Here is a 22,865-nt window from a genome sequence, read left to right as displayed (position 1 = left end):
AACCCAGGCTTTTAGAGCAGCACAGCTAGCACACTCCACAGGTGGTACAGCATGTACTAAGTGCACATCTCCTGACATATAATAGCAAGTGCTAGGAAATAGCTGAAGTAGTTTGACATTTTTTAAGGTTTTTAGAGAAGGCTGAGGAAGGCTGCTTTCTCCCAGGATGACTAAAATGCTTCTGACAATAGCTCTGTTAAAAGCTGCTGTGACTTTTAGAATAGCTTTCACAGAGCAACACTCATTTTTCATCATTTCTCATTAGCCTGCAGCTGCCTGTAATAGTTTTGGTTTTTTTTATAGAAGCCATTTAGTGCTGCTTTGCTTTGCTGACTGCCAGTTCTCACCCGGCTACCAGAGTAAGAACAGCTGTGTACCACCATGAATCCCCACACACACGTCTTCACCATCTTGCACGCACCAATACAACTGAGTGCATCCTCCAGACAGGCTGAGGGCAACCTCGCTGCTCTCTGCACCTTCCTGAGGAGGAGACGTGCAGAGGGGGTGCTGAGCTCTGCTCCCTGAGATCCAGTGGCAGGATGTGTGGGAATGGCTCAATGCTCCACCAAGGGAAGTTTAGACTGGACATTGGGAAGCATTTCTTTACCGAGAGTGGTCAAACACTAGAACAGGCTTCCTAGAGATGGTCAGTGCCCTGAGTCTGTCAAGTATTTAAGAGACATTTGGACAATGCCCTTAACAATGTGCTTCAACTTTTGGTCAGCCAGATGATCATTATAGGCCCTTTCCAACTGGACCATTCCATTCCATTCCATTCTCTAGTAATGTTGCATGGATGCTTTCAGGAATTAGTTACTTAGCTACTTGACTGCAGTTTGGCCAGGCTGCTAGCTGTAAATCAACTAGCACCCATAAGACAACAGCTGAGTTTAAGTCAGTTAATTGCTATTTCAAGTTTAGAACTTCAAAAAATAGAGCATGGCTCCTCCAGTCCTCCTCCTTTAACAAAACCTTATGGCTGAACTCTGATTCTGGCTGCCTAGAACATCTGGAATTAGTCATGCCTTTGTTGTCTGAAGTGCTAAAGGACGACCTGGCACCACTGGAGTCCTTCCAAATTTCTGGCAGGATCCGTAAGCTGGACCCCTCCTGGGCCCTTCCCACTGGCCAGATTAACGTCTCAAGCCCCTTACAGCCAGGCTTAGATATACACAGATGACAAGACTGAAGCACAGTCCTAGCACCAGTTGCTTAGGATGGCAAGGGTAAGATTAATAGGAAATTAATTTGGTACCAGGCCTCTCCTGTTGTTCTTCTGATCCTCTAATGGGAAAGGTTCAGAAGGCAGAAGAGCAGCTTTCTGTGTAGGAGGCCTGTTCACAATGTAAATCCCTCTAAACCATCACACAAGCACAGTTCATGATAATGTAGCTCATTTTTCTATTTTATTTGTAACCCTACGAATACCTATAGTTTAAGGAGATATTAAATTTCTTAACCTAATTTTCAGCATAATTTAGCAAAAATGTCCACAAAGGAAATGATTAATATAACTTCATAATAGAGAGCAAATACTTCTTCAAGCATGCTTCTGTATAGCAGTTACAAAGAGCTGGGTTAGCAGGTAGGGAAGAAAAGCCATGGTGCCTTCACTGGGCCAGCAAAAGCAGGGTAGTAATGAGTCAGTATGGCACCATTTGGATTTCCTAATCACTCCAGTTGTTAAATTGGAAGCCTTAAGAGAAGTACACGTATTGTAAAATGTATCTCTAAAATAAAGAAAGAAAGTGTTCCCAAGAATCAAATACGTATCAGCACCTGATACTTAAATGGCAAGATCCAGAGAAACAACAATTAATGTGAAATCCTAAAGATTACAAGATAAAACAAGTAAACTAGGAGCATCAGCACTGTCAGAATCAACTTTTCTGTGAGATCTCAAGGGCAACATCTGAAACAAACAAAACCAAAAATGCAAAGACGATACCCCAGAGTCCTTCAGGTTTTCTTGATCCGAGAGAATTCTTGTCACTCTACATGACAGCCGTGCAAGGTAAGTCCTGTGGGCTTCAGTCTGAGTGTCAGATTTGGTGACACCTGGCTAGTCCAGGACAAACACCTGGGAGAAAAGCTCCGTGACAGTTACCTGGACACTCCAATATATGAAAGAGTAATTCCTCATGTATCTGTTCAGCTGAACAGGACCCTCCTTCTGATGGAAACAAAAAAAGTTAAAGTAACCTCTGTTAAAAAAAAAGAGGTAGGAAAAAAAGCCCTATCCAATATAGAGATCTCAGGTGTCATTATAGTTTGCAGATTTGATAACGGAGATTTAAATCCTTTTATTTTTTTTAAAGTTGGTGTGTTTTAAGATGTCTCACTATAATCCTCAGATAATCAGTCACTTTCAAAGATGCAGATTGTAGTTCACTTTTAGCTCCTTTAAAAATTTCTGACATAATTTATTGTAAGTTGCATCGATCTTACGCACCTTGCACTTCCATAGAGCCTCAGGAAGAGCACACCTACTTCACACATCTAGAAAAGCAAGAATTATTTTGGGCCATACACCACCAGCAGCTCACACTCACTCTAAGTCTTACAAGCATTCCACGTAACACCAGCAGTATTTGTGTCCCAGGTTTAAACCTGCATTTAATGTAACAACTTCACTGGCCCCAATCTGGTCACCAGTGTTCTCTAACACATTTTCATTTACAGTCTGAGCCAATTATTTTAAAATGCTACAACACCTGTATTTCTTCTGATCAAAAACACACTTGACAAATATATTGTACAATAAAGTTTATTAGCTGTTCTCCTCTTTCTAACAAATGGAATAGGTAATGTTGATAATTCTTTACAAACCAAAGCTAATTTGGTTGTGTGTCGGCCCCACGACCGCCGTAAGTACATCCCTCTTATAACAATCACTTTCAAATAAGCAATGGTAGGTACCAAATCATACAGGAATTAGAGAATTTCATTACTGAAGGTAGTTCCATATTTTGGTACAACAGATTTATAACATTCAGCACAGAAGTTTGTGCATCACAAATGGAAGATCTTGTGCCTATGCAATCCAAGATGAACATGTACTGAAAAATAAAACGTGGTGTTGACTGAATTCTCCCTTTGGTTAAGACATGAATATTACAAGGAGGGGGCATGGAGAAAAAGGGAAAAAAAATAAAAAGAAACACCTGAAATTCCATAGAAAAGAGGAGAACTTGCACGTATTTTTTCCTTGTAACTAATATTCCCTGGACTTCAGGCCCAGCCACCATAGCCCATTTGATTTCTCATGATTAAGGAAGGTAAATTCTAATTTGTATTTTTATTCAAAACAAAAAGCTAGGAGTAGGTGGTAAAAGAAAAATATATATTTATATATATATATATTTATACGTGTGCGCAACTATGTAAAGAAAATAATTCCCATAGTTACAGAGTTCAGTTAAAGAAAGTTTAATATATATATATATTTATTATAACAAAATAGGCAGTTATTGTGGGTAAAATATTCATTAAAATCTGACCCTTAAGAACACACACATTTTTAGGCTACGAATCACTCACTCATTGCCCTAAAGACCATCTCTGCAGCTGTTTTCTGAATTACTGCCAATGGAAATTTGGCATTCCTCTGAAAAATACAAGGTTTCCTAGCACCTAAACATATTTTAGGCTCAAAAAGTGTGATGACCATTATCTATAAACAATTTCTGTACGACACTATAAATAGTGTTTCACGAGGAAGATTAAAAACATTACACATCTTTGTCCCTAGCAATTTTATTGGCAAAAAAATGAAAAAATAGATTATAAGAATATCCATATGAAATTATGAAAATTAATATCCCTTGAGGAGTAGTAATGGGAGTTGATGCAAATGGTAACTCAAAATTTGAGAAGTTTCTCTCTAACTGCCTGGAAAGAAAAACTAAATCCAAAATAAAACAAACCCCTGTGAGAATAGAATTTAACTCAGAAAATATAACCTGAAATCGATTGCCCTGACCAAACCATGCTATTAAAGTTAAGCGTGCAAAGTTACTCATGATTTACAACTTGCTTGAATATACTTTTCTTTCAATTGTTACGAAATTTTAAAATAATGTCTATAAAGCTTTTTTGAAAAATCTTTGAAAGTTACTTTCCCTTAAACATTAAGGAATTTTACCAAGCAATTCCCTCCCACCCCCACCCCAAACTAATAGCTGGTCAGGCCATTCCAATGTCATGTTTGAAAAATGGCAAACCAACAACACACAATAATACAAATTATTTAAACTAAGAGAGACACCAAATGTAAAGCATTGTGGGAACTGCAGAACGTGATGGTTGGGTATGAACCACGCTGGAAAGAACTAGAGGCAGGCTCCGCTGGAAGGGCTTAAGAGTCGTCCGATGTAGTAGATGATGTCAGAAAATGAAAACCAAAAATTTGTTTTCAAAATTTTTCCTTTGCTGGAACCCAGATGTAAGGCCCAGACTGTTCTTCTATGATCTGTTTCACTTGGTTGTAGATTTCTTCCAGTGTGTCGCCTTGGACAATAGCTGCAAAACATAATGTGGCAATCAGCAACCATCCTTCTGGCTGCGTACAGAAACCAAGATGCTCCCAGCACAGCTGTTCTTGTCTCTCAGAGTGGGAAGAGGATTTCAGAGTGCTGAAGGAACACACACCTGCTGACATCTCTGGTTTCTGTGCTGGAGTGCAGCTCGGTTTTGATGGTACTGCAGGATACACAAAGCACCATCTCTCCCGCTCAGAGGCTCAGGGTTAGGAAGTGGTTTTCACTTTCCTACAAGCATATACATACAGCCAAGGAGGTTTTTTTGCTTTTCCTAACTATGTTAGAGTTTGCCCAAGTCAACTCGCATCCTCATTCCTTTTGGTCCAACCTGCATGTGTGTTTCCTGCACAACAAGGCAAGACAGGGCAGGGGCTGTGTCCTCACGGTGGCTTGAGTCCGGCTGGGTGTACAGCAGAACGGGTACCGCCCAGCTGGATCTGAGCCCTCACAGCACAGCTGCCTCACCTGGGGGTTCCCACCTGCCAGCACGGCCTTTGTTTTCAGCCAAAAACAGGAAGAACTCATTGAGTTTGTTGCCCAGCCAATAGATTCAAGTTTTATAGACAACAGGCTTCCTCATACAGTTATAAGTCTAATTTTAATTCAGATTATGTGAGTTAGATATATTTTCTCCAAGGCTAGAATACAATTAGAAATGAACCAATATGGATGCGTTCTGACATATCAAAGTATGGCCTGGTAAAAAAGAAGATGAAGCTGTTCTTACCACAGCTCAGTCTGAAAAAGCAATCACCATGAGATAGCAACTTCTTTTTAATTATGATCACCACCTCAGTGTTGATAACCCAAGAAACGAAGTTCAGCATGAAAGACTTTTTTGGAGGCAGGCCAGACCCACTCTTTCATGTATTTATACATTACTGCTGCTTCCAAGCTTTGCTTTCATGCAAATTACTTCCTTTTTAATCCTACTCATAATTCCCATCTTGTAAAAACTTTCTCCTCATCTGCAGCCATTGTCATAGTGCCTGTGGGAGGAGGCTGTTCAATTATATTATAGGTCAAGTATCACATTCACAGCACAATAGCACATTAAAACGATTGAGAAATGTCTTTGCAATGCAAATAGCCATAAGCTTCAGCATCTTTCTTCTCTCCAGCTATATTTAACCATGCCTCTTCCAAAGCTCAATGCCCTCAAAACAGAAGATGGACATGCTCTTCATGTGCTTCAGTGCAAAATTTAAGTCTGTTTAAATTTAACCTCCTGATGAAGTTGATTTCAGTTACCCCACATGATGTGGTATTTTTTAACAGATTAGGGAATGCTCACACATCATTTTACCACCTGACTCATAAAGGTGGCAGCCTCCAAATTCTAAGTAGACTTCTCATGTCTTCAAGTATCTCAAACAGATTCCCAAAAGAATTTCTGGCCTCAACCAGGCTATCAAGGACAGAAGTCTGACAATTGCTATCCTCCTTTCTCAAAAACCCTTATACTTCCAAGAAGAAATACGGCCCTGAGCAGTAGAGCTCTTACAAAGGCCCATAGATTTTTGAAACATCTTGAATTATGTCCCTTACTTTCCTGAAAATGTGTCCAATATAATGCCCTGAGATAGCCTGGGAGAATACCAGCTACCAACTAAATATTTAATTCGTAACTATTAACATAAACTCATTCATTTCCTCAACAACAAACCTGGAACATTTGCAAGTCATTTTGTAAGAGACTCTATAATAGGAAGAATTTGCAATATATGTTTGCAGGTCCTGTAACTTTCTGGTGCAGACAGAGAGCTATAGGAAGAGTGGGTGAGCTAGATGCAGGACTGGGACAAACCAAGAGCTGTGAGGCAGCAGAGAGAGATGCAGAGAGACCAAAAGGGATGGACTCAAGTTGTTCACTGGGTGGGTAGCATACGATGTGGAGAACACAGCAGGAGGCAGACTGGGGCAGGGAGTCTGCTGGTTCCCGTCTTCCTCCCTTGTGGAGCCACCAGCCCCTCCTGTGTCTCTGCCCAGGGGAGCAGCGTGTTGCACTCAGCTCTGCCCACGTAAGGTGTGGAAGGAAGAACTGGGCAAAGGAGCCATGTCACAGAAAGGAGGGGAATGGGGCAGCAAACACTGAATCACTGCAGAAAAGAACATAACAGGAAGGAAAGTAGCGAGTGTTTATCCAGGACAGGAACAGGGAAGGCTCATTTCTGTCGCCCTCAACATCCTGACTTGACCAATCTCCTCCTACTGCAAGCCACAAGGCAAACAACTAACACAGTTTGAGCGCTTGCAGCCTATGCTTTGCTGTTACAGTTAGGTCCATGGCATACATAAATTTGATTTGCTAACTAGCATAATGCTGTACTACCCAATTTTCAGAGGCTTAATTAATTACCATCATTTTTTACTTCCTGATTTTAAAAACGCAAATATTAATAATTTTCTACAAGGAGCTTTGCTGGGCAATCTCAGCTCTGCAAATAAAAAGCTTTAAGCACACAAATTATCAACAAAGCAAACATCTGCATTACCATATCTAAGAAAATGGTAGAAAGTCTCAGAGTTTCTAAAACCTAAACTAAGCTCCCAGTAATTTAATATATTCAGTTAATTGATCGAACTGAAATCAGCGCATAGGTACTAAGATGGCTCTATGCCTCAAAACAATCACAGATCAGCCAGAAAACAAAGTTCAGCCTTATCTCAGCAGTGAGGCAATGACTAGTTTACAGCAAGCAATAAAATTTCAACTCTGGCAAGGGAACAATCCTAAGCAAAATGCACCTGTGAAGTGTTCAGTAAATTCTTGCTCCAGTTTCATGGCTCTCTCGAACGTCTTCCTGGCTTGCTCTTCTGTTAAGCGTTTATTCATTTCCCTGAAATTGAAACCAGTATACATTTAAAAACTACTACCAAATATTTATGTTGAAACAAGGTTTTAAACTGTTGTCTGAGTATTAACCCCAGTAAGAGGCAGTCTCCTAAACGACACACCTAAGCAAAAGCTGTAGTGGGAATGAGCTGTTCCCACTATGGCATTATGTTGCATGGAATTTAGCACAATGACATTCATTCTCAAGCACTTTAATTTGGATTAGAAACCTCATCTCAAAGTCCCTAGAAATTAGACTCAGGAAACTAAATATTGTTTAAAATGCAAATATTACAACTGACTTGACATAACTTGCATTTGGCTTTTCCAATACAACAGTCTCAAACAATTTAGCCTGAGGTACTTTACTCACATGATATTTTCCACTGTTTTGGGTTTAATAAAAATGGAGATTGGGTAGAGCTGGGCAATCTGCAACCTTTTGATCGCATTACCAGAAACATCAAGAATGCAATGTTTACCCTAAAAAGTGAGAGAGAATGGAAAATGGCACTAAGCAAAGTTTAAGTCACAAGTATACACAATGTTATAGTTTCGAAGAGAAAACACGTCTCTACTGAAGCCAACAAAACCAGCATTTGCATCGACGATATTATGATTTCACCGCTTTGGCACAAGGTCCCCAGTGCTCCTCTGTTGGGATCACACTTAATTTGAGATGTTTCTGACTCTTCTTCCTTCCTTTCTCCACCAGAGGCTGCAGCCCAATTGAAAATGCAGAAGCCCCAGTGGAACAGTTGCACTTCAACCACACCACCAACAGGATTTTTTTTTTTTAATTTATTTTTTTTTTTAAATAATTTGAGGATCCTTCAGGGAGGTGAATATCACCAATGCAGTTCAGAGAGGAGCCAGATGATTTCCCTGGCATACCTGAGGGAGTAACCACCCCAGTGACAGAGAAACATGCCACCGTCAGAATCGTTACATGAACTGAATACGACGACTCTCCTCCCCCCAGGTACTGCTCAGTAGAATACCGAGTCTGACATGATAAATGCAACTTATTTGGGCTGATTATATTGTCATCGCTTGAGAAACAAACATAATTTAACTGTTCCCTGGGCAGTTGGAAGCCAATGTGTTAGGGCTGCTTTTCTATCGCTATAAGCAATTTTCCAACTCTTTGGGATATCGCATCTTCAAGGCTCTTCCCTGCTCCTCAACCCCTCTCATCTCCGATGAGCTCACTTCCACCTCACATTTTTATTTCTTTCCTTTCTGAGTAGCATAGGAGTAATTTGACATACCACCATTTTCGAAAGGGATGAGGGCAGAGCAACAGAAAACAACTGTCAGGTGACTAAAATAAGCTTTTTCTTTAGCAGGAGAGCAGTGCGAATGGCAGAACTCTGTGTGAGCTCGGGTACAAAGCCACAAGCACCATAAAACCAAAGGTTACTCATATCACACAATGCACTTCCTGAACTCCTGCACATTAAAGAGCAATGAAGCAACTGCAGCCTGAACTGACTGACATGGTTCTGCTCCCTGGCAGATCAAGAGATCACCACGATCATTTACATTTGATCTTTTGCACAACAAAACTGCAGAATTTTATTTAAGGAATACGTAAAGAAGGTAGAAGTGTTCTTCCCACACAAACAATATATATCAACTTGCTTTCAACTGATGACAGCTGTTTCCCAGATCCAGTCCATGGAGCTGGACACTCACTGGTGTCATTTAAGAAAGGTGTTCGCATGTTCTAGCAGAGTATTTTACTACATATGCCAACCTGTCCACATCTTTCAAATGGTTTCTCTTAAAATGTGGCATATGCTCTGGGAACTGACAACTAAGAGCATTACCTGGTCCAGCTTCCTTTTTGGGATGAGACATACACTATTTGCTGTGTTGGACCCAACAACTTATGGCAGGTGCCAAAGGATTTTGGGCAAAGGGTGAAGGACTAGATTGCCAGCACAAGAACTGTGCCGGACCTTATGGAACGTAACTGTGACAGTTTATTCCAAATCAATAATGACTGTGCATTAACAGTGGCCTCAAATGCAGAGATTTGCAAGTTGCTAGTGATTCCAGAGAGGATATGGAAATTCCTTTCAAGTGAAGATTTAGAAGACAAGGAAAATAAATGCAAGTACCTAATGATATAATTATGATGTTTTCATACAGGAAAACTATCTTGCTCTTTGCACTGTGCATCTGAACAATATTTTACATTTTTTTTTTTAGTTCCTTACTTGCACTGCATCTGATTGAGAAACACAGCACAGCACTCAGTGCCTTTTACAATAACTGAACAAGGACAACAAAAAGCATCTTCAGCTGTGTCCATTATAGGTAAGGAAATGAGAGACATGGGGATCAGTTGGAAGCACAAGCAAATAAACATCATTTAAAGCTACTGCAAGAATACTGTTTCTGGTTGTTTTGGGGTAGCAGCAGTCACTTCTGTTGTGTCTGCCCCAAAATTCATAATGGAAAACTTGGAATTTGTCTTTTGTATCCCAGTAATAATACCCACTTACACTGAAAAGACTCATCTCTTAAGTGAGACAGAGAGGATGACACCCAGGGAGCAGCCTCAGACTGACCAGGTGGCAGCCCTGTCACAATGTGCAAGTCAAGCTCTGAAGAACAGAGCATTGTTTCCCAGAAAAATCATGTTGGTTGGAACTGGAAATTGCTGCATCTACCCAAAGTCTCACAGTGCCTGTGCAAGAGATTTAACAGCACAGAGACATCTGGCAGTACTTTGTTCTTCATGTCACTTTATAAAAGATTCACAATTGTTTTGTACCTTACTAATCCCACTACATGGGCAAAAGAACACAGCCAATTTCAGGTCTAGGATGGAACTGAAGAATGGTATCTGTGCTACCAGGTGAAGCAACTACCAACAGGTTTATAATGTTTAAGCTGTTCAATAAATAGTTTCATCATCTAACCACATATGATAGTTTCACAACTTTGTTCAGCCTCCCATACAAAGTACTGTTCATTTACTTCAACAACTTTGTAAGTAATTTTGTTTTCTTTTCTCAGTGGATACCATGGGGCCGGGTTCTATTCCACAGGGTGAGAAAGACAGCAGAAGAAAACTTCATCACATGAATCTCACCATGTTCTCCCTGTTTTTGATGCCAGTAAATTAAATTACCAGAAATAACAATACTCAGCCATTTGGCCAGAATGGTCTACACTGTTTTCCAGAGGATTAACTACACTCCTGTGTCACCTTGGTCAACCACACTTACCCTCTGCATGTCCAGCCTGAAAGTGCTCACACTTGTGAGTTGCCACCTAGAAAACAGCTGTTTCTTTTCTCATACAGATTAGATAACATTGCCTACTGGAAATGCACCATATTTGTAAGCAGTAGAACAAAACTCAACCAACTAATGTGGAACATTTGCAATAAATTTTAACAGAAAAGTTTTCTTTAAAACAAGCATCTTACTCTAAGAAATATGCTTCCTTCTTCCCACTCTTCTTCAAACAGCTCAAATAAACTTCAGTTAGAATTTAGAAATATTTAGATTTAGCAAGAAATAGATAATTAAAATCTGTTCAGGATAAAAATAGTAAGGTCAGTCTTCAAAATGTAGTGGTAGCTATGTAAGAAAGTCTTTCTGAAATTAAATTTATTACATGCATTTCCCTTTGACAGATAAATCCATGAAGGGCACAAAGAACAACAATTCAACAGGTTTTCTTCTACACAGGTCTATATCAAATGGATTATGATATTAATTGACTCCAACACCACTATTCTTAATTAGTTGATGATGTCTGCATGCGAGCTAGGCTAATTAGCCTGTAATTCCAATTATTTCTCCTCTATTTTCTTATTATACGAGGGAACAAACTACAATTGCACCTTTTCCCATAACTGAATCATGATGCTTTCACTATTCCAAAGATTCACTATTTCCCTCAACGCACTGTGACAATGTGCTTTGTTTCTAGTTTTGTACAAATTCCTTCTAAAGTCAGAGGGTTCTGAAGGGCTCTCTGCCGTTCTTTTCTTTTCCCCTGTCAGAGTCAGATAATCACCTCAGTAAATGAAAGTAACTGGCACTGATTTACCTTTTCTGCTACTTCTCGCACTGACTGGACACTTGTTCCATAAAGATGATTATTGTACTGGCCAGCTTCAATGAATTTGTGATCCTGAATATCCTTCTCCATTTGCTCTCGAGAAGTGACAAAATGGTAATCACGTCCATCCACCTCATAATCTCGTTTTGGTCTAGTAGTATCTTTAAATATAAACCAGTATTTTTTAAAGCAAAAACAAAATACAGTGACTTTTTTTCCCTACAATATAAAAAAATATTCTCCCATTTACACTACAAAATTGTCAGAAGCAAAGAGATGACTGACAATCAAAATAGCTCTATAAACCTTAGACAATATATTAACTTTTTTAGCTCAACATACAGAGGATAAGTCTATTGAGAAAATTAACAGAAATAACTAACTTAGAATTGCTATAGGATTTGCTGAGACTTACGTGGAACACACGAGCCAAATTTGTCTGGAAATTCTGAGATCAGATCATCATTTATTCTGTCTTTCATGGGTCCCAAAACAATCACAGGTCGAGTGTAACTGACTATTAAACAGAAAGAAATAACATCAGTTATGTCTCAAAATCATTGGTAACTTTCACAGTTCTGCAAAATATTCTTTATCACACAGTTGATGGTTTTAACACCTAAAAGAATACGTACTCCTATCGAGAATAAAAACCTGTTGAAGAATGTTTAGCAATTACTACCATAGTCACAGTAAGCTGTTGGATCTCCACTCTCAAATCACCATCCTGAGTGACTGAAGGTAAGTCTGAAATTATTAAGTCTTCGGAAAAATCCACAAAGTAACCTCCTTAATTCTGATGAAACAGCAAAAGGGGGAAATTTGAAAATCTTTTCACTCTCATGAGGTACTTCAGCAGCAGTTTGTGATGTTCTAGTCTTGTGTTGGGAGAAGTTTTTTCTTTTCCTCTAAGACCACAACTTAAAAACTCATCTATGAAGAGACTCAACTATGTACAGATTCTCTAACTATTAATACCCCTACAAAATTAAGTATAGCATCTTTTAATAGCAGCTTCATTTTGTATAATGTTATAAAGGACTTTTGGTTGGAAATTAAGATCAAGCAGAAAATATCTGATGATACTGTAAGAAACATGAAGACAATAATGTCCAAGTATCTCAGCATTAGCATATAATTTGAGCTGCATTTTAGTTTTAGGTTCAATCTATCTTTGCTGCATAAGTAAGTCCGAATTAAATAAAGACTGACCTATATTTTAATTTGACTCTTGGAACTCTTTCCTTTCATAGCTATTAATATATTCATAAAAGGAATATCTGGGATCCAGTAGCTGTGAACTTATTAATTAAACAAAAAATATCTTTGCGTGAAGACTAAGGGCGGCCCAGTAGTGTCTTAAGCCCAAGCACCTTTAAATCTATTTTGGTCATTACAGTTCTTTATTCCTCTGGGTTTCTTAAAAAAAGTTACCATGGAAGTGAATGAGTAGACAAATGCAGCCAATGTATTCAGGGAACATATTACTGTACCTAAGCCAAGGAATGAGGTGTTGGTTCTTTTAAGGCCTTTCCCATATACTGTGTTAGACTCATAAAGGGAATTACAGTCATGTATTTAAATGCCAAAGCACTTGGCTCTCTAAAATTTTTAGTTTTACAATACGGCAATTACTAAGCCACCGGTTTCTGCAAAGTCTCATTGACATCTTTTCTCTTCAACCCTGACATTAATTCACTTGCCATTACTATCGTTCTCACTCAACGATTAAGCTATCGGAATCTGGGAAGCTAATGGCAGCTAAAAAGATGTTTCTCATTTTGTGAGATGCTGCGTGTGGATACACACACTGACCCAGTAGCTGCTCACTGGAGGGTAACAAACATCCAGCTCCCCAGTTTAGGCTCCGCTTAACTTAGCATATGGAAAAGGGGCTACATCATTTCCATGCTCTCAACTCACGCGCTTCTCATCCCACATTTTATTTGGAGCCTACCAAAATTACAAATTATATGAGATAAATAATATAGTTTCTGTTAGTCTTGTACAACAATTTTTACTACTTTTGGAAGCTTACTGACGAAATGGAGCCCATACGCAATGACTAACAAGTCAGAGTGGAAGGTTATACAGGCACATGTGTTCCAGTATACAATGCTATTAAAAGCAACTGGGCTGTGCCACTCACTGGTACTTTAATTCAAAAATGAAATCTTGACACTCAAAAGTCATGTAAATATATGATGCATATTTACTTTGACTGCCACATTATCTGACAGGTAACAGGTATCAAGTAATCCCAAAGGATCTCTCTTTTACAGATTAATTTACAAATATATGAGGTATGTACTAGATAATGTAAACCAACTGCCAGCACCTGCAGTGGTGAATGGGAACACTAAGAATTCTGTATATGCAGTGAAACAAAACCAGGACCAAGGTGAAAAGGAAATTATAGCATTCCACTGGAAATCAGTGAAAAGCATTTTAGTTTAAATGCAAGTGAGAGAAGTTATTTTACCCTATCAATTTATATTTTCTTCAATTTTTTTTTTTTTTTTCTGGAGAAATAAAAAATCACTGCTAAACAAATTGGCCATATAAGCAGAAATGGGAGACTCACATTTTAGAGATATTTCAGTTAAACCTTACTAAAATAGACACATGATCTACTGGCGCAATTTTTGTTGGGACAGAAGAAAGGAACTGGCAGTGAGAATGCCAAAGCAATATGAAACACAAGAAAACTATGACTTCCGAGGTTCACACTGATGAAACTGCTAAAAGTACAATATTTTCCTTAAACAATGTAAACCACATATAAGTTATTTTAAGTAGCACACTTTTGGATTGTGCACTAAATAATTTAACAATTGCATTTAATAATTTATGCCTTTATGTTTTATTCATTTGAATATTGGTAACAAGTTCAGAACAGTGAAGAGGTTTATCATGGTGCTCAGTACATAAGGTGACATGAAGTATTGCAATAATTCAGATTATATTTATTTTATACTGAGATCTACAAACCTTCTTGTTGATTGACTGGTTCATATGATAAGACATATTCCTCTTGGCCACCTAAAAACATAAATGCAAAGACATATCTATGTATTTTTTTCTCAACCAACACATTTAAATTGAGTCATTCAATGAACTATAACGATACTGACATTCTGCAGTAATATGCATTACAATGATACCGATGAAGGACATTTCTCAAGAATGATGAATTATAAAAATCACAAAGATGAGCCAAGCACAAAATTTTGAAGCATAAGACACATACAGTATAAATAATTTCCTGGTTCATGTTAGCATGTCAAACCAACATCAAGCAGCAGAAGAATTTCAAAGCATTGCTGAGATGCTCTTCGACACGTTTCCCTGGATGCAACGCATGCATGCTGTCATTCACTGCTAGAGGCAACGCCACCTTCGGCATGAACACCTGCCAGATTTTGATGCCAGCATTTACAATAATATTTCTCTATATTTATACAGGGCTGACAATCCTGTATGTTAAAGTGTAAGGATCTTCCATTAACTTTATCATGAAGTGGCATTTACTTCAACACCTTCAACCACTCTAATTAAAAAAAAAAGTATATACTAAGTAACTGTTATTTTACTAATGATTTCTTAACGATGAACTTGAAAACAAAGACTCAGCTCCAGAAAGCACATCAGCAGTGAATGAAACTAAAATAATTGAGCTTTGGCCTTTGACAGCTGCAAGCTTTTTCAATGTTAGTGAAAGCATCTGAAATATACCTCAGTTGCCATCTCTCTAAAAGATTATTTCTAGTCTAACAAGATACCTCCAAGAAAGATTTCTTGCAATGGAATCACTAAAAATTATCTCCATTACAGCAAATTTTATGATATTACTATGAACTTTGAATAAAATTCAATCCTGTAATTTTGGAACACTCTTTGGAGTTTATAAGCCATACTTATAACAGGCAAAGGAACAGACCAATGCTATACCACAGCTGTATACAAATAGATGGCAGATAAAGGCTTTTATAAATTCATCTCTTGCTCACATATATCTCTGTTCTTTGTTTCATAGCAAATACATTGATCTTTTAAGTCTAAAATCTATAATTTCATTAAGAGAAATATTTCTCTTATTTGGAGTGCATCTGCATTCAAACTGTACTATAGCAACACAAGAATGAACATTTTAATTTAAGTTAATGCAAGTGAGGAATATGTTGAGACAGATACGAAAACATGCAATCTGTATATTTTAACAGCTCAAATAGTTACGCATGCAAATGGACTTTAGAAGGACAGTATATACTTTCAGAAGCCCTCTTAGGCTAGGGAGAAGAAAAGGGTATCACCAGCTATTGACTCATCTATGAAGGATCCAGCTCACATATTTGATACTTGTGACATTGCTATAAGGTAATAATAACAAGTAAAAAGCATCTTGTGGTTGAGGGCAAAAAGTATATATTGTCACTGCTTTTCAAGATTTTGGAAAATGAATATTAATAGAATGAACCTTTTGAACAACCGTACTCATCTGTAATCAAGATAACTTTCATATTAGACAGCAGTAAGAAGAAATTAAAAAAATTTTAATAAAAAGTGCTTGGAATTACATACTCAAATAAGTAAAACCAGGTCATTCATCATAATACCAGGGCTTCTCAAGTAATAACAGAGCAAAAAACTAACTAGCACTACCAATAATGTGCTTTAAACGTACATAAAGGAGGCTCTGAGAAAAACCTTGGTGGGAGGAAGAGAGGGAAGCAGCAAATTTATGGAGAAACGGTCATGGTTAGATAGCTTTGATGGTGTGCCATTAAAAATGATACAAACTTGTAAGTTTGTCACATAGGCAAAGGCAACTTCCATACACGCTCCATTTTGTGTCATTCTTGGGAAACAGGAATCCCTTCCCCAACCAGTTTCTCTCAGTTACAGTCTATGACAACTTCTGGCATTGTAACCACTGGGGATTTATATACATGTATAAATTCCCTCCTTGAGTTTAAATGTCTGGAAGAAAAAACGCGGATCATCACCTATGAGAAGATCTATAGCTCTGCAAAAATATAGCTGTTAACGATCCGCTTTCCTTCCTACCCTGACATAAATAACATCTGTTTCTGAGGTGCCCATTACAGGCTTGGCAGCAACCAGGAGCTGATCAGTGAGCCACCCAGTGTCACTCTGCCCAACTTTGACTTTTCCTTTTCGTATTCCTCTTCAAATCATTAACATTCTCATCTTCCTGCTCAGCTTTGGGCAGCCTGGGCAATCACCACACAGTTCTGCAGCCCGGGCTAGTAAAAGAGCCAACTCAGTCCAGTATTTTAAACAAGCTCGGTCTTCAGAAAGAATGTGTGTGTAACATGTGCCTAGAGGATTCATTTATCACAACTGACTTCAGCACCTCACGTGTGTCGTATGTTTGAACACGATTCATACTGAGAACCCACACTTGACAAAATTCATAAATGAAAGCTGAAAGCAAGGGTGAATACATGTTTGCTTATCTCTTCTTTCATTACAAGTATATACATATTAAATCTGAATATCTGTTGTGAAAAATCGTAGATAGTTATTGCACCATTTAACAGATTACAGAGTTTAGTTACGCTTCCAGTGTATTAAGCTCAACTACATATAATTATATTTGTCAGCATTAAATTTACATTTAGGTTTTAATAGGTCTAGCTACCTTGCATAATGTTCAAATCAAGCTGAACTAAGAAAATAATATATCTCAATAAAAATACCCATAAAGGAGGTTTGCAATGATTCAATCGAGTCTTTGCAGAATTTGCAGTACCCCACCAAACACATGAATATGGATTTCACTTGAAGGTGACTGGGAAGTTTTATTTAACATGTAAATACCCAGAAAAGACAAACAAACAAACCCAAAGAAAGAACCACCAAACTAAGGTTCTAAATAAACAAAGAACTTAAAACCACTTACGGTAGCTACTTTCACTATCGCTGGCATTAGAGGTTACATGCTCTGAAATTGCAACACAATGGAAAAAAAAAATAAGGAACATACACTGATGACATGAGTCCAAAAGAAAGCAAATTGACACAAAATAAGCCAGATGAAAGACAATACTGATACCAAAATGCTGAAATCAATACATACTGCACATAAAAGTTTTAAGGTACGTCTCATAGCTCTCAGGATCAAGCTTGTTTTCATACCAAAGGAATGGATGTTAATTACAACAACAACAACAAAAATAAACAACATTAAATAGCACATCAAAATAAGATTTCGAAAAGTACACTAACACACACTCCACATGTAACCCTGTAACTTTTAGGTAACCCATGGGATTACGCATTTCAACTTTAAGGCAGGCAATTTGTTGATTATGTTAAGAGCCTTGTAGAAGAAAATACTGGGCTATATTGCAGAAAATGTAGTGGAGCATGTTCAATAACAGACACGTTCTCATGGTATATTAAGTAGTTTACTTGAAGTGCAAAGCAGATATTTTTTTCCCCTCAGTCATGTTTTAGTTTTCAGAAGCCCCTGACTTTTATTCTGGACTATCTATATTAATTTCATGCCTTTTGCATAGAAATCAAAATCCTTCAGTAGCTACAAGGTGTTTATATTTACTTTTTAAAGGTACGCAATTATGTTAAATTTGCTTATGATAAAAATTAATGCAATTGAAGAATTTTAGGTATTGAAATATTCTGCCACCTGAAAATTCCGCAAGTCTGGTGAACAAATATGAACTTGGATATTGCTGAACTTTATTGTAAAGAATCCATTTTTATGCCACTCAATGAGCGTGTCTGCTTGTAATAAAAACCACTAACATCCACAGGGTAAGACTGCATAAAGCAGCTTGTGTTTGACCTACACAAATTAAGTACAATCAAATTTGAAATTATGTACCTAACTGTGTGTATATGATAATACACACTGTTGTTATGAGGAGCCTTTATAACACACTAAATTCAGTGCAGTTTCTCCCCTCCAAGATTGAAGAGAAGGAAGCAAGGGGACTTTAGAGGTAACAACATAGTTAGGAAGCAAGTATACTTCTAGTGATTAATTAACATTAGAAAAAGTTACCATCATCATATGTAAACTAATTAACCTTTCAAAATGTTTTTGGTTAAAGTGAACCAGTATCTTCAAACCACAAATATCTGGCTAGACTGAACTCCCTCACTTCACTTCTGTACAGGAAAAACAGACAAATACTTCTAAATGTTTGTGAGCAGCAGCAGTTTGTATCTACTGCCAGTTCATTTTCTTGTCCTGGAAAAAAGAATTTCCACGTTGCCACAGAAGAGGCCAATAGTGGCTTTAAAAGCCTCATGATAGAACATGAAAGGGAGACACTGTCCACTGGGAATACGAGTGTTGTGATCACCTGGTAACGGGCACAACTGGTGAGGATGGAAAGGCTGCGATGCCGGCAGGAGCAGTGGAAAGAACCACTGCTGCCCCAAGCAGCACAGCTTGCAGTAAGTGTGGTAAAGCAGTTTCAGAAAGTCTGACTGTGCTGAAAAACAGGCTAGAAGGTATTTGCTTTTATAACAGCATTGTCTAGTGGCATTTCTGGATCACATTGCAGAGTTTAAACTAGGTATGATCATCAAGCCATAAAGGCTGCTTATGATCTTCTGCTCTAAACCATGAAGCCATAAAGATTGCTAAGGTCTTCTGCTCTAGACCGAGAACTTCTCTGAAATGCAAAATTAATGTTATAGCTACTAGAAATTTTATGACTGAGGCCACATATAGAAATACACTGCTTCTTACACATGATTTCAGGAACAGCTGCATAACAGTTACGCACTGGGAAGAAAAGTTTCTTTAACGACCTTCAGTCACTTTTCTTTACTGACTGATTTTACTATTCCATAAACACTTAACAATCTATGTGTTTATTATCTGTGATGAAAGCAATGTCTTGCTGGCTTTTTTATTTGTCACTTCAGTGTGTGCTGGTATCTATGTCCCCAAACGGTTAAATCTGTTAGAGTAATCTTACTGCATTCAACTAGTTAACATTTCTGCAGGAAATACAACTTATGTGTCTCCTCTATTAGCTACCCCCGTACCTGGTCTGAAAACACCATAAAAGTTTGAATAAGTCAGACAGAAAAACTCTCATGGCATTTATTAGGCAAAGGTTTTTTCTGTTTAAGTAACTGTAAATGTCAGCCACCTAGAGAGAGGATTGGAAAGTGTAACCAGTGAAACTGTTATGGCAATGGTTGTACTACTACTGGAAAAAGCCACGGGTTATTTTTAAATAAATAAGAATACAAAGACAAGATAAAAATGACATTAAAAAAAAAAGCCACTGGATTTAAAAACACAGTACTACTAATGACAAACAAGTAAGCACCGGTAAGCTTCTTAACAAGAAAAACCTCTAACATGATAGTCACATGGACTTAAAGTAACGCATTCCTGAAAGCAAAACCCCCCCCAAAACATTGCTAACTAGAAAAAGCTCATGGAACATTTTCAGAGTCAACCTCCTTATGCCAGTAGAGCACCAGTCTCAAAGAGATCTGTTAAAAAAATAAAGTAGTAATTTTTCAGATGGAGGTTAAAATAACTTGGGAGTATTTTGATCACTTACTCAGGCCTTTTGATCCCATGTCGTCAGGGACCTCCTGCAGAGTAGTCCCCAGAGGGCAAGCAATAAAAAGACAATCACAAAGAAAATAATTGTCAGTAATATATAAAATTGGCGCTACGACAGGAGACAGTTCCCAGAACATCACAGGGGAAGGTATGTCTACAGGATTTGACCTGAGTGGCACATGAAGTGTAACCAGTGACGCAAACAGCAGAGAATGCAGTTTTGTAGCAGACCTGGTCTGAATTAGCAAACTCATGCAACTGTTTTTTGAGAAGACACTTTAGTGCTGGCAACCAGTGATGAAAATCAAAGTAATTCCTCTCACCAAATTAGAATGGAATGATATTAAAATAACCAGTCTAAAGGGACTGGGGTAAAAAGCTGGTAGGCTGTGTTATACTTTTTGCATGGCTACGTGCTCTCCTCCAAGCCAGAAATGAGGAACCATCACTGACAGCGCTGGGAGGCTGTTGTCTCCTCCACTTATGTACACTGATGTTACTCAACAGCATTACCCAGGATATTCCAAACTGGGGTACTCTTTGGTTAAATTTCACTTTAATAGCAAGTAAATGATTTTATAGATTTTTCAAAGTGGTTTGTCACTGGCAGCTCAAGCTTGTTGGCCTGTTGCAGCTCATGAAACTGTCTCCATGGTAACACCCTACTGCAGTCTAGCAGGCCCTTCTACGTGTGCTTCGCTCTCCATCGAATGCCTTATACTTACGGTCAATATCACTGGTTTCCTGCTCACTCTGGTCCTTGTTCTTGTAGAAGGGAAATTTTCGGGAAAAGAGGTTCTTTTTACGCTTGTCATTGAATGACTGCTGAAGAAGAGAAGGAGGGGCAAAACAAAGGATGTCTAATGTCTGTGTGAACAAAGGCCGAGACCAGCAGCTTTGTGGAAGCTGACTCCTATAACCACATTATGCAGTGCATATTTCAGTGTAACATTATCTTCTCAGCTCATTAAAAACAGAGATCAGGATCATGGCTTTGCTCACACCCTCTGTATTTCACATGCTTACTACAGAGAGAACTGGCAGGCTGCTGCATCCTACATGGCCTGACCTGTATTTCACAAATTTAGGCTTGCTGGGAGTGTACAAAGATTGGAAAAACTAGGCTGCCATAGGATAGCCAAACCATAATGAACTCCAAGTCCATTATATCACTTTTATTACCTAATACAGGGCTTACACTATTTTAAACCAACACTGAGGCTTTACACATGCTTTTGCAAACAGCTGACACCATAACAGCACACCAGAAGTATCCGCCAGTGTTACCCATTTGCAAAGGCAAAACTGTAAATACTCTGGTGACAACTACTAAATAACATATCACATGGTAAAGAAAAATGGATGTTAAAGCTGGCACTGTACTGAATGCTCTTACGATAAAACTAAGTACAGTGAAAAAGGAAGGAAAAAAATATGTCTAGCTAAAATATCCAAACAGTAAAAGTCCAAAGCAAACTGTATTTGTTTCAATCTTTTGCAATTGCACCTCACTGCAAGTTCACTGAAAGAAATGACTTTGCTCTATGGAAGTCTGCATCCCAATACCAACATTAACTTTCAAAAGCTACAAACTAATTTCATTTGTTTACTGTGGCAATTATTTTTTCAAGGGTGCACTTATAGTTATCACATGAAAAACCCTGTATGTCCAGGGATCACATTCAGCAACTTTTTATATTAACTGCTTGTATTGCTGAAGAATTTCTGCATCTCAGTCACCATGAAAAATTCTAGCATTACCTATATAGACGTATGCATATCTACCCATATGAGTATAAATCATTATTGTGCTAGGTGATGGAGAGCAATGCATTTTTCATTCATGTCTACAGGTGAAATTAACACAGAAATTAGTAATATCTGCCACGTCTTCTGCTGAAGACATTATGTGACTACAGCACCTTTAATATACTGTTCTAAGTCAATAAAGAAACTCAATGTATAAATGAATAGGTAACAATTTTATTGCAATTATGCCCAGAACTGGAACTAATAGAGCTAACTTGAAGCCAGCTGAAATTTCTTTTCATCTTTAGACATAAGCGAATCATCTGCCAGCTTTGCCAAGACAGGAAATTTCCCATGTGTTTCTTCATTTGGTTTGTAGAACCTCTATTATGGGAAGGATGGCAAAAGTAAGAAAATGCCCAACTTGGTTTTGAAACACTGTGCTGCTGGGGGGCTGTTTATTTCCAAGCCAAGCAAAGCCCATGTGCAGCAGAAAGTAATAAAAGTGCCACACAACAATTTTTTTAAAAACTACTTTAGAAAAAAAACCCAAATATTTTCAATTAATACATTAAAGATGCTATTAACAGCTATTTGGAAGACTCAGAGCATGTTAACTTCCAAGTAATTGTCTATCTTCACCAGTGTGAGCTCACCATCCTCTATTATTTGCAACACAGTTGCAAAAAGATATATTACCATTTCTACCAGCATTAAGTACGGAATAAAATACACTAACAACTGGGGGTCAAACAGGACAAAGTTTTTGCAAACAGTGGGCCACCTTCTTCGGTACAATTACAAAACCAGCATTTGGCCTCCCGGAGGAGAATGCCTATAGTGCACCACACAGGCTGCATCCTGCTACAGTATTAACAACCCTTCCGGCCATCTGTTTTAATACATACTTGCTTGGCAATATCAGATACTGAACCATCCAGTGATGTTTTCCTTACTGTTGGTTTAAAAAAAGGTTTACTTAAAATTACCAGGTGTTAAAGAGGCACGTGGTACCCTGGGAGCACAATCAGTGGCATTGAGCTCTGGAAACAGCAATACTGTGTTC

The 22,865-nt window shown here is 38.1% G+C and overlaps 1 protein-coding gene across 13 annotated transcripts in view; it reads right to left on the bottom strand.

The window, feature by feature from the left end:
- Positions 1 to 2,762: 2,762 nt before the first annotated feature.
- Positions 2,763 to 22,865, bottom strand: part of DLG1 (discs large MAGUK scaffold protein 1) — a 150,897-nt gene continuing 130,794 nt past the window's right edge. For 4 of the 13 annotated variants that reach the window (XM_080349557.1, XM_080349562.1, XM_080349559.1 and 1 more), the window contains 8 exons: positions 20,776 to 20,875; positions 17,393 to 17,434; positions 14,458 to 14,508; positions 11,882 to 11,983; positions 11,455 to 11,627; positions 7,754 to 7,863; positions 7,293 to 7,384; positions 2,763 to 4,524 (listed from right to left, as the gene is read on the bottom strand). In XM_080349557.1, coding sequence (XP_080205683.1) covers positions 4,418 to 4,524; positions 7,293 to 7,384; positions 7,754 to 7,863; positions 11,455 to 11,627; positions 11,882 to 11,983; positions 14,458 to 14,508; positions 17,393 to 17,434; positions 20,776 to 20,875 — 777 coding nt within the window. In that variant the 3' untranslated portion in view covers positions 2,763 to 4,417. Of the gene's footprint in view, positions 4,525 to 7,292; positions 7,385 to 7,753; positions 7,864 to 11,454; positions 11,628 to 11,881; positions 11,984 to 14,457; positions 14,509 to 17,392; positions 17,435 to 20,045; positions 20,080 to 20,775; positions 20,876 to 22,865 lie in introns of those variants that run through there. The other 9 variants (XM_080349563.1, XM_080349564.1, XM_080349567.1 and 6 more) reach the window with 6 other exon arrangements.

The sequence above is a fragment of the Nesoenas mayeri genome (assembly GCF_963082525.1).
Source record: "Nesoenas mayeri genome assembly, chromosome: 9".
Lineage (NCBI taxonomy): Eukaryota > Metazoa > Chordata > Aves > Columbiformes > Columbidae > Nesoenas > Nesoenas mayeri.
The sequence above is the reverse complement of the archived record's forward strand: the minus strand, read 5'-3'. Positions and strand labels throughout refer to the sequence as shown.